The 12,513-nt window shown below is 37.2% G+C and overlaps 1 protein-coding gene across 8 annotated transcripts in view; it reads left to right on the top strand.

The window, feature by feature from the left end:
• Cacna2d1 (calcium voltage-gated channel auxiliary subunit alpha2delta 1) overlaps positions 1-12,513 on the top strand; it is a 499,112-nt gene that overhangs the window by 313,916 nt on the left and 172,683 nt on the right. For all 8 annotated transcript variants that reach the window (XR_003848843.1, XM_017797133.2, XM_017797131.2 and 5 more), the window contains exon 6: positions 6,717-6,846. Coding sequence is in view for 7 of the 8 variants with exons in the window: in XM_017797133.2 (XP_017652622.1) it covers positions 6,717-6,846 (130 nt within the window). In the remaining variant the exon portion in view is untranslated. The remainder of the gene's footprint in view (positions 1-6,716; positions 6,847-12,513) is intronic.

The raw sequence follows: 12,513 nt of genomic DNA, 5'->3' as shown, positions 1-12,513 counted from the left end.
CACAGGATGGAACCCCAGTTCCAGGTCCATGGGAGGGAACCACAGCTCCATCTCACACAAGGGGACCAAAACTCTGGCTCATGAAAGGGGACCACAGCTCCAGCTCACTAGAGGGAACCACAGCTAAAGGTTCACAGGAAGGGACCATAGCTTCAGCTCAAGTGAAGGGGCCACAGATCCAGGTTATGGGAGGCAATGACAGTTCCAGGCTGATGGGGGTGTGTGTGTACAGGGACACATGACCGCAGCTCTGGTTCATGGAAGACAAGCACATATGCAAAGAGCATTTTGCCATGTGATTATTGTCATTTTCCACGTTAAATACACTAATATGTTCTGCTTGTAAATCTGAATGGCCTACCCATTCAACATTAGCACGGACATCTGTCTCTAAGTGACCTAATCATTATTTAACAACTCAGGTTATGCTGAGAACAGTTTCAGAATTGAGCATCTCATGTATTACTTAATGTATTTTACAAAGTACATTGACTATATTTTAGAATTCATTTGTTCACTTTTTCTGTACAAACATAAATATGGCATTCTGTAGGCTTTATGAAAGATAATTTAGACAACAAACTGAGAAGGTGATGCTGTTCTGTCTTCTACATCGTCTGAAAACCACAGAAATATTAGCAGGAGAAACTGAGGTGTTTAGCACATTATAACCATGCACATTTCCTGAGGATGTCAGTTAATTCCTATATGACTAATATATGCTACATTTCAATGAAACTATATCTAGTCATCATGTCAAGATGAATAAACTGTGGGAGCTAAAGATATGGCTCAGCAGTAAAGGACATTAGTTGCTCTTGCAGAGGACCTGGTTTCAGTTCCCAGGGCCCACATGGCCACTAACAACCATCTGTGACTCCATTTCCAGGGGACCCAACACCCTCTTCTGACTTCGTCGGGCACTGAATGACACAACTGCACTTACGTACATGCAGGCAATACACTCAAACACATAATAAAATGAAATAAAATAAATAAAAAAATAATGGACAGATTTTTAAAAGATAAGTAAAAATATGAATTATGATGTTATCAGGCACAATTATTCCAATACCTTAAATGTAATAAGAACTTAGAAATTCTAATATCTTAATGAAATTCCTTTGATTTATCTCGACTATCAAAATGAGAACCAGGGTTTCTAGTTGCTTTCAAATGTGACAAAACTCTCTGGTCAAGGCCAACTTAGGGAGGAAAGGGTCTATTTGGCTTACATCTCCAAGGTTATAGTTCATCACTGAGAGAACCCAAAGTAGGAACTCGGGGCAGGAACCTGGAGGCAGAAGCCAAAGCCATGGAGGAACGCTGCTTACTGGCTTGCACCTCTGATCTGTGCTCTGCCTTTTTTTTTTTTTTTTTATGTGTATGCATGTATTACCTGCATGTAGGTTAGGTAAGTGCACCCATGTCATGCAATGCCTGCTAAGGTCAGAAGAGGCTGTCAGATCTCCTGGAACTGGAATTATGGACAATTGTTAGCTGCCATATGGGTGCTGGGATTTGAACCCTGGTCTTCTGCAAGAACAACCGGTGTTCTTAACTGCTGAGCCATCTCCCCAGTCCCCTCTACCTGCTTTCTTATACAATACAAAACAATCTGCCTGGGGTGCCACCACCCCCAGTGGGCTGGTCCTTCCCACATCACTCAAGAATCAAGAAAATGCCTCACAGACATGGACACAGGCCATAATATGGAGGCAGTTCCCCAACTGAGGATCCTTCTGGCCAGGTGTGTGAAGTTGAAAACAAAAGCTGTCCCCCACACAGGGCAATGGTACTTTTTTCATTGATAGATTTGGCACCTGTACATTAATTCAAAACTTGAAATATCATTATACAAATAGAAAATTATGCTATTATTTTAAAGTTTTGTCTTAAAATCCCTTTACATCATCATTTCAAATACAAAATCTCTACTAAATGTGTTCAAATATATTAATTTATAATTTAGAGGAAATTGAGACCAATTTTCATCTTCATTAGTGTATAATAGCTGGGAATGGCGGTGCATGCCTTTTATCTCAGCAGAGATAGGCATGTCTCTGTGAGATCAAGGCCAGCTTGGTCTACATAGGGAGTTTCAGGGCATTGGGGGCTACAGGGAGACCCTGTCTCCAGAAACCTAAACAACAGCAAAGTATTAGTATGCAATGTTTAACAGTTCTATGGAAAAGACAATGTTTTTGTTCAGTAAATATAAAATGTTTATTGTATTATTGGGAAAAGAGAACCCAAAACAATTAGTAAAATAGCTTCTTCTAACCTCAAAGCCAATACTATTGCTGACATTTGATGTGAATCCATTTCTTCTTCTGCCTCTTTCCTCAAGCTTTACTCCCCAAATAAAGGAGCTTTTATTTTATTTCTTTGTTATTTAATATGCTTTTAAAACATCCTATTTAAAAACAAATGCAAAGTATATGTACCAGAGTTGGGTAAATTTCCTCACATGTGTAGTTTCCACCATGCCATTTTACTGTGTTTGCTAAGCATGCTTCTCGTAAGGAATTCTTGGGAACAGAAAGGTTCTAGGCCCTATGGAACTAGGCCCTAGTCTATAAAGTGCTTGCCATGGAAACAGGAGAATCTGCATTCAATCCCCAGAATTCACTTAAAAAATCAAGTACTAGTGGTAAAAGCTTGTAACCCTAGCACTAGGAAGGCAGAGGCTGGCTGCTCCCTGGGACTCACTGGCTAGTCAGCGTAGCATAGTCTCAGTGACAGACTCACAAAATGTGAGTGGCTAATGTTGAACCACACCTAAATTTCACTTCTGGCTTCCATGAGCACACATGTGCACTAACACCCAGAAGACTCTGTATCCACACATACAACAACAATAAAGATATTAAAAACATTTATAAAGCTTCTAGCATAACTTCAGTTTAAAACATTGGGTTCAAAATTTGTATTTAGAGCAGTTTCCCAGAGACTGGATTTACTAGTGCCCTTATTCTCTCAACAGAGGAGTTCAACGTGTACTATTTCCCCAACATAATTCAGGAGAGAGTTAATAATTGCAGTAGCTCCAGATAGTGTTGTCTTTTGAAATATCTTTTAACAAATATTACTGCTTATATTTATCTATTTTTTACAGTTCACAAAACTTATACATGGAAGTTAACAAAATTTAGACGTCCTTTGTTGTGTTTGTTACTCGTGCTTTTTCTCGTGAGGGTTCTATGAAATGATCATGTGTGCTAGTTTAATTGACTTGTACATCACTGCTTATACCTAAATCCCCTAGACATATTAATATTCTAGACACCACTTCTGCTCTTTTAGTTTGACTAGGCCCAAGAGTCTGATGATTTTCCATTGCTTGCACTTTGAAAAACTACTGCTATAAGTGTAGCTATTCATCCAGCATACCTGCAGGTGAGCCCTACTGCTATATCTATTCATTAGTTGAGCATTTCCTGTATGCCATGTTATTAATGCAGGTTATGTTTTATAATGTACCCTTCTCTTATTCATGTCAATAGTATCAAAAATAGACTGTATAGAGTGTGAGTTCTAAAATGTGTCAAAAATCATATTTGACTCAAAGAAAAAGAAGCTCCAACATCACTTTTGTCTTTCATTTGTGATCCAGTGTACCCAAGGCAGGTGTGTGCCATTTCTAGGGGAAAATAGCGTTTTGCTTTGTGGTCCCCTTTTGTCATTTTCCTTGCTCTATGTCTCCTCTTTTATTCTGCATATATCTGACCTATGTTTTTGAAGAGTATGGTAAGTGATCCTTCAATATATGTGTTTTACCAAATCTTAGGCTTTCAGCATGACTCATTAATATATTAATTCAGTTTGCTAATAAAGAAAAACTACATAGATGTGGATTTGCTTGAATGGGAAAAAAAAGATTTGTTCTGTTTTCCAACATTTTTACCAAAACACCAGTTTTATATTCCCAATTCCCAAATAGACACGGGTGATACCTCACTAAACTAGTTACGTTTCATTATGGAAAATAATGCTTCATTATGCCAAAATAATGTGATCATGGCTTACTTAACTGATTTCGCCACATAATGAAGGATTTTGTCAAGGGTTAGGAGTTTTTGTGAAGATATATATTGCTAATATTTCTGTCTAAGTAGCCTTTCTAATGTTCTAATACACATACACAGATGTACGCATGAGTGCGTGCACACACACACGCACAACAAAACAAAAAAAAACGAATATATGTTTTTCTGAGTACTTGGAGATACTAATATTTATTTACTTAATTTCAAAACATTAATGTATCAATAATAGCATAACATAGCAGGACAATAAATGAACAAGCTGTCTCCTCTTTGCAAAATTTCTGACTTTATTTTCTTGCCGTATTCTACCAGATAATTTATGGGGTTTTTTTGGTCATTTACTTTGGTTTGACACATGTTAGGATGGATGGCAAATGATTCTTTGGCTTTAACTCCTAGGAGATTGGCTGAAGTCACTGTCTGAGTCTTGGTTCCTACCTTAGGAAACCAATTGACCCAAATTAGAATTAGTTATAGAGCCACAGTGGTTTTCTTCCTCACATTGTTTTTTTTTTTAAAGCTAAACTCGATTCTCATGAAAAGGAGGCAAAAATCAAGAAAAAGGACAGAATCACCCTGTATGGCATAACTATTTGCAATGTGTGTGTGTGTGTGTGTGTGTGTGTATGTACACACATACACATATATTATATGTATTATCAAGGATGCTTATCAAATAACAGGTGGTAATATTCCACCCAGGAACCCTAGTCTCAAAAAAATCCAATGGCAGGCATTGGAAACTTCCAATCAACGACAGCCAAAGAGACTCCCCAAACTATAGGCTATTGTCACTGCCTTTATTTGACTCCCAGAACTTGAAGATAAGACCCTATTAGTGCAGATACTATGTACCTCGAACACAGGACTTTGCAAATTTGAGCTGGAACTTACCTGGAAGCCTCTTCCCTGAAGACAAGCACTTGTAAATTTGGAAGGTATTATGCAAGCTGCCAAGGGAGAAAAGTGTTAACAGTCCTAGTTAGTTGTAAAGCCTACAAATCACAGCAACGATATGCCAAACACAATACCCCTAATGGGACAATACTGGCCTTCTTATCTTGGGGATAAGGAACAGTTGTCTAACTGGACTTAAAGTCAGCTTAACAGGAGGGAATGCATGACTGCAAATGCAGCCAAATACCCATGACTGGAGAGGTCATAAACCCCAGAGGAAAACCTACTACTTCCATTTCACTAAACTAATATAATTTCTACTGAATCCTAAAAATTAATCCTTAAACCAACAGATAAGTGTAGCCCTCACCCTTCATTAAAATAGCTTATTTTTTTGCAATAAATGGAGAGAGTTATAGAGACCACAACTGGTCATAATGTAGAGAACAGGTACTGACTGTAGGCTTCCTAGCCCCAACTGATACATCTAAAATGCAACCCAAACACCTAAGGCTCAGTGAACATTGATAAAGTTTCGGGGAGGAGGTAAGAACCAGAGGACCAGGATGCCTGCTGCTAAATAATGCCTTCCAGAAATGACAGGAAAGTCACACCCATGAAATCTCAGCAATATAGTTATCTATACAAGACTTACATAATGACCTGACCAGTTGACATGCAAACATGAATGGGGGAAATTTCACAAGGTTGTACTTCTAGATAAAGCACTATAGGCAGGCAGTTGCTGCTGAAAGAAAAAGAATCAGTTTTCTCAGGGATCAGCTCCTTGTTAGGTCATCCAGTCTCAAGTGATCAACCCTAAGCACATGTAAATACTCAGCAGGCTGTGTGTGTGTGTGTGTGTGTGTGTGTGTGTGTGTGTGTACAATACACGCATATATAAACAGATAAAAATAATTAGTGGTCAGGAAATTGAGAGGATTGAGAGGGCTGGTGGGGGGACATGGGTAAGTGGAATGGTGTTAGAGGCATGGAAATACTGTAAATACAATAATTGTATGAAAGTCTCAAACACTTTAAATTAAAACAAAGACAATATCAGAAAATAAGAACCTTTCGTTGCTGTTTTATTCCTTTCCCCTGTGCTATTTTATTTTCAAATTATCATCAGCTGACTAACATAAATTTAGTTACATTAAGTCATGAAATTTATTTCAACTGCGTGATTTTAATTTGGTTGTAATGTAACACACTGTTCTTTTTAATTTTTAAAATTTATTTATCATTTAAAAAATGTCTATATGAGTGTTTTGCCTGCATGCATGTAAGTGCATATGTAGCGTGCAATGCCCATGTAGGTCAGAAGAACTGTGTCAGATCCTCTGCAACTGGAGATATGGATGATGATAGCTATCATGTGGGTGCTCGGAACTAAACGTGGGTCCTCTGCGGGAGTTGTCAGTGCTCTTAACTACTGAGCCATCTCTCTAGCCCAACTTACTCTGTTTTTAAAATGCACGTCTTAATGTGTATTTTAAGATGAAGCTTCAGATGATTCCTGAATGTCTCTAGCATTGATGAAACAAGGAGACAAGCTTTCTATAATTAAGTTATATCACAATCATTTAATCCGATTGCTAGTGCCTGGTTGGAAATTTGTGTATGTAGTGCCATTATGATACTGTGTTTTAAAATATTTTCATATATTTGGTTTTTGAAGAATATATACTTAGCAAATGAGAAAGTGAATGTGAAGATGTCTGTTAGCATAATTTTAAAGTTGTTTATTATTTATCTTTCCCTATATAGCCTGAAAGAAATGAGAGTGAGCCAGGCAGCCAGAGGATTAAACCTGTTTTTATTGAAGATGCTAATTTTGGACGTCAGATATCCTATCAGCATGCAGCCGTCCATATTCCCACTGACATCTATGAAGGCTGTAAGTAAAAGAATATGAGCAATTGTTAGAATGCTAAGATGGCCTATCTTACAAGTCCCATATCTCAGAAATGAAATGAGCAAATGCACAAGTGTTTCAGTTACAGTTTATGCGAGCCCGTGGAAAGGCGAGAGCTATACGTAAGTAGAGCCTAGCATGTACAAGACCTGCCCTGGATTCAGTCTCAAGCAGCACAAATATAACAAAGCAATAGCAACAGCAGAAAGATCTTTGGGAGACTCTTAAGTATATAAACGAAAAAAATCTGACTTCCATGAGCAGGCTCTGTTCAGATGGCCTCCATGAATCTTGTTAGGAAAGTAGAAATCCATGGATGCTTTTTCTGATCTGTTGCTGAGTAAATAATTCTGCTGTCCTAATTTGTACCAATAGCTTAAAAAGTATATAGATGTGTTCTTTAGGTATCAAAATAGTGCAACTATATATTATGTATGCATAAGCAAGTATTCTTGTGAAAGTACACCAGCTGGTTAGGGGAGAATGCTGTTCATTTGAGATTGCAGTTTTTGACACATCTTAACATGTCTATCAGTTTGTCTTTTTTCACCTTACCCTAGGATAAGTAGAAAGGCCTTTTCCAGTATTTTTTCAGGCTAAAGATAAAAATGAATCTTTTTCAGGGAAAGAACAAGTAAACCACTGCCTGGAACTCTCAGTTGAGCTGGATTCACTTTGAGGAAGGGAAAAGAGTAAGGGTTTAGGGAAAAACAGGGAAAAGCTTGGGTTGTGTTATTTTAGGACATCATATACATTAATAAGAGGAGTCTGATGCTAACTAGTTGTTCTCCTAAGGCAGCCTGATGCTCTGTGACCCAGGTGATGGGGTCTTGAATATCCATGTTATCTATTCTCTAGTCCATTCCCCAAGCCCTTTTCGTACCTCACGCCCTGTCTTCTAACATAAATTTAAAACTAGAGGAAAAACCGACTGTGCTTTTAAAAATATATATTTTTTAAAGATTTTTATTTTTTATTTTGTGTGTATATTTTGCCTGCATGTAAAGCGCACCACATGTGTGTAGTATCCAGCAAGATCAGAGGATAGAATCAGATGCCTTGCAACTGGAGGTATTGACCTATGTCAGCCACTATGCTTTTTTTTTTATATTCTCTAGAATTGGAGAAGCTATAGAATATATCAAGTATCCAGAATAATTCAGAATTGTGTGATTTCAGGGACAGATTATTTGAGTTAAGATCTAAAGTTTAACAGTATCATTTCTTCTGTGGGAGCTTTATCCTTTCTCAGCAAATATTTTCGTAGGAGTAAAGTGGAATTAAGATTCCTGCCTGCTTGTCTCTATTTGTTCCTTAGTGGGAGCCATCTGGTAGTGTTAATCAAAGAAAGTCTTTTAGCATATTCATAGATTAATATTTGACTATTAGTTAACCAGAACTGTCCATGACAGCTAAGGTACTTTTAAATGACAATCCTCATTTTCTTTATTTTTTAAAGTTGTATTATTTCAATGATGTGTATTTGTATGTCTGTGTGTGTGTGTGTGTGTGTGTGTGTGTGTGTGTGTGTGCGTTCCTGAGTGCAGGTGCCATGAAGGCACAAAGAGGACATCAGATCCCTGAAGCTGGAGTTATAGGCCACTCCAAGTGTGTGTTGGGAACTAATTGAGCAGTCAGCACTCTTAATTGCTGAGTCACCTCTCTTCATTCTCTAACTCTTTTTTAATGCATGTTTATGCACATGTTTATTGTGACCAGAAGACATCCTTGGATGTCATCATTAGGAATGCCATCTAACTCCTTTGAGACAGGTTCTTCATTGGCCAAGAGCTCACCAGTTATACTAGTGAGCTCCATGGATTTTTTTTTTCTTTTTGTCTCCACATGCCCTGCACTTAGATTACAAGCATCCACCACTGCACTCAACATTTTTATATGTCTGAAGAGGATGAAACTCAGGTCTTCATGCTCTAAGGAACTGATCCATTCTACCAGCCCCTCATTTTCTCATTCTTGATTGTGTGTGTGTGTGTGTGTGTGTGTGTGTGTGTGTGATTTACCTACACGTATGTAGGTAAATGTAGGTAAGCATACTACTTGCATGAAATGCCTGCATAGGTCAGAAGATAGATTTGGATTCCATGGAATTGTAGTTATACAAGATTGTTGCCTACCATTTAGGTGATGAGAACTGAACCTGGATCCTCTGCAAGAGCAGCCAGTGCTCTTAATTGCTGAGCCATTTCTCTAGTCCCCTTTTTCTTTTTCTTTCTTTCTTTCTTTCTTTTTCTTTCTTTCTTTCTTTCTTTCTTTCTTTCTTTCTTTCTTTCTTTCTTTCTTTCTTTCTTTCTTTCTTTCTTTCTTTCTTTCTTTCTTTCTTTCTTTTTCTTTCTTTCTTCCTCTCTCTCTCTCTTTCCTTCCTTCCTTCCTTCTTTCCTTTCTTTCTTCCTTCCTTTCTTTCTTTTCACATATTTTTATTGAATATTTTTGTATTTCATATAAAACATATTAATCATCTTTATACCCCCTCTCTCATCTGGAACTTCCCCTGTCCCTCAGAGCCCATAGCCCTCCTCACTGGATTTTATGCATTCTGTTATATATGTTAAGGTTTCTCAAGTCGAGTTAGTATTTCAGATGTCCCTCCATGCAAGTTCATCCACTGGGGTCCAGTCAGCCTTTCGAGAGTCTCTCCCTTAAAGAAGATCACTTGAGGATCTCTCTTTAAATCTGGTTATTTAATTAGCTAGAGGGACCCATCATTCCATACCCACAGCATCGCTGGGCTTTCAGACTTACTTGCTATGGCATATTGCTTACAGAGTTCTGACTATCCAAACTCAGGTCCTCACACTTGTACTCTATAGGCTGAGGCATCTCTCCAGTTCCATATTTCATATTTTCTTATTCCTATCGTATTATTTTAAAATGAAATAGCATCCATAATTAATGTATTTTATCCCAGAACAGATATGAAATCTGATACATAAAGGAAAGCATACATTTTTTAAAAGAATATTAATTTTTCACCTAGAACACACCGTTCTTTTCAAATCCTACAAGAATTTTGATTCTTTATAAATGCTTTCGTTTCCAATGTAAAGTGAACTACTTGTATACATCTGCAGAAAATAAGTTTAATAGTCATAAAAATTAAAATGATTATTTTTGAAAATCAATATGACAAAATGTTTAAGTGTATATTTTTAGAAATGGCACAGGGCATTATTTGGAATATGTCTTTTTTTGAAAAGAAAGAAAAGCTCAATATTTGGGTTACATATTTAGTCTCATTTTTCTTGATATTGCATCCTCAAATGCTAAAATCTTATCAGTGTGATGCCTATCTCCTGTGCCCTGCATACCTTTAAAATTCATACTTAGCATTTGGATTATATGAGCAAATGACAGGAGTTAAATCAGAAATGTCAGCAAGATCTGGAAAATGCTATAATTCCCGGTAGTCTATAGTCAGTTCCTCAGAACAAGACAGATTTAGAGGTGTGTTCTAGGTTTCCAAGTTTAATGAATATGAAAGTGCATATTAATTGAAGGTTTAATGCAAGGAAACAGTCTCTTCTTTCACTCAAAGTCATTTTTGTAGCTACAGTCTCAGAAGCAATCTCATGCTCAAATTTCCCAAGGGAGATTACTTTTTAAAGACCCTTGAATTGAAACGTGATTATTTTCACTGAGTCATATATTTTAAAATTTCAAAATTTTGAATTTACTTAGCATGCCTTCTGAAAGTTTTGTGTTTGAGAATTTCACTAGATGCTACTTTTAATTTTAAGTCACCTAAACTATATTTAATTTCATATCTCATTTATATATTTACCAGTTTATAGAAGATAAACAAAAACCAACTCTAAATATTCTGACCTAATTAGTTTTTCTATACATCTAATTTTTCTTTCTTTTTTTTTTCCCCCTGTTTTCCAGTGCTAGGGATTGAGCCTAGAACCTTGGACATACTAGGCAGGGACATTATCACTGAGCTACACACCTAGTCCCAAAATTTGTTTTTAAAAGATTGATTTATTTATTGTGTTTAGGTATATGTGTGTGTGTGTGTGTGTGTGTGTGTGTGTGTGTGCCTACTTATTTACTGTGTTTATGTATGTGTGTGAGTTAATGTACACCATGTGCATGCAGGAACACTTTGAGGCCACAAAAAGGTGTGTGATTCCCTGGAACTGGAGTTATAGGTGGTTTTGAGCCATCATGTGTGTGCTGGGAGGGATAGCTTGGTGGTTCAGAACACTTAGTGTTCTTATGGAGGACCCAGGTTCAATTCCTGGCACCCTCCTGGTGGCTACCAACCATCCATAACTCCAGTTCTAGGTAATCTGACACCCTATTCTGGCCCCTATGGGCATTGCTTGATGTGGGTTCACTTACACACATATAAACAAAACCCTCATACACATAAAATTAAAATAATAAATAAAATATTCAAAATAAATAAATCAATTCAACTAATAATAATTACTTATAATTGCACTGTACCATATCTTGGTCTATATTTACCTTGTATTTAAAGGATATAGCTACTGAATCTTGAGTCTTAATGAATTAATTTCACAGGAAAAAGCTGAAATTTTCCATGTCTTACATAGAAAACAGTTTATGCCCTTTCCATAAGTTTAGCAATTTATTTTTCCAAGGAATTTGCACAATTGAACTTTAGAGCACCGAGGAAGAAAATGTCGCCACATGCCCGTACTCTCAGCTCTTAAATGGGCTGAATTGAGAAGATCCCTTGAGCTTATGAATTCATGATCATCTTGGAACACACATAAGTTCCCATCTCAACGTAGATGATAGATAAACATTACATAAATAATAGAAAGATAGATCAATAGAGAGATGATGATAGATACATAGATAGATGCTGCATTTCTAAGCCACATTACAATTATGCCTGAATTAAAAAACAGCCTTACTCTTACCACTAATTTAAGGCCATGAGTGGACCTGAATTCTGAGAACCTGTTCCTTCAGATTTCTCTTGGAACTGTGCTCCAAATCCTGACTTCATTCATTCTTTTATTGAAAGAGTATCTCCACCATGAAATGGGGCAGTGTAGAACAGGACATACCCTTGTCTTATCAGAGATCATTGCTCTTTGATCCTCAACTTAGAATATCGCACCTACAATCATAGATAGACTTCTCAGTTTTTCCCATTGTTTGCAATAAGAAAAACGCACTGTTTTAAAAGCTTTGATATTTAAAACATGCACACATAAATTTATTCATACTCTATTTTACACTATCCTGGGTGGAAGGCAAGGAGGGACCCTGGGGGATTAAAATCAGAGCACAGCACTCAGAGAACTTGTTTACATTATAAACATTAAGTTTTTGGTTGCTAAGTTAGGTAAAAGTCTTTTTTTAAATTTTATTTTATATTATTTTTATTTTATGTGTATGCATGTAATCCTTGCATGTAGGTAAGTGCACCCATGTTGTGCAATGCCCACAGAGGTTAGAGAGGCTGTGGGATCCCCTGGGTCTGGAGTTATGGACAGTTGTTAGCTGTCATGTGGGTTCTGGGATTTGAACCCGACTCTTCTGCAGGAACAAGCAGAACAACCCGGTTCTTCTGCAAGAACAAGAACACAAGCGGTGTTCTTAACCATTGAGCCATCTCTCCAGCCCCAGGTCAAAGTCTTTAGATCAAAT

The sequence above is a fragment of the Nannospalax galili genome, unplaced genomic scaffold (assembly GCF_000622305.1).
Source record: "Nannospalax galili isolate Female #2095 unplaced genomic scaffold, S.galili_v1.0 scaffold973, whole genome shotgun sequence".
NCBI classification, from domain to species: Eukaryota; Metazoa; Chordata; class Mammalia; order Rodentia; family Spalacidae; genus Nannospalax; species Nannospalax galili.
This window is presented reverse-complemented; position numbering and strand designations above follow the sequence as displayed.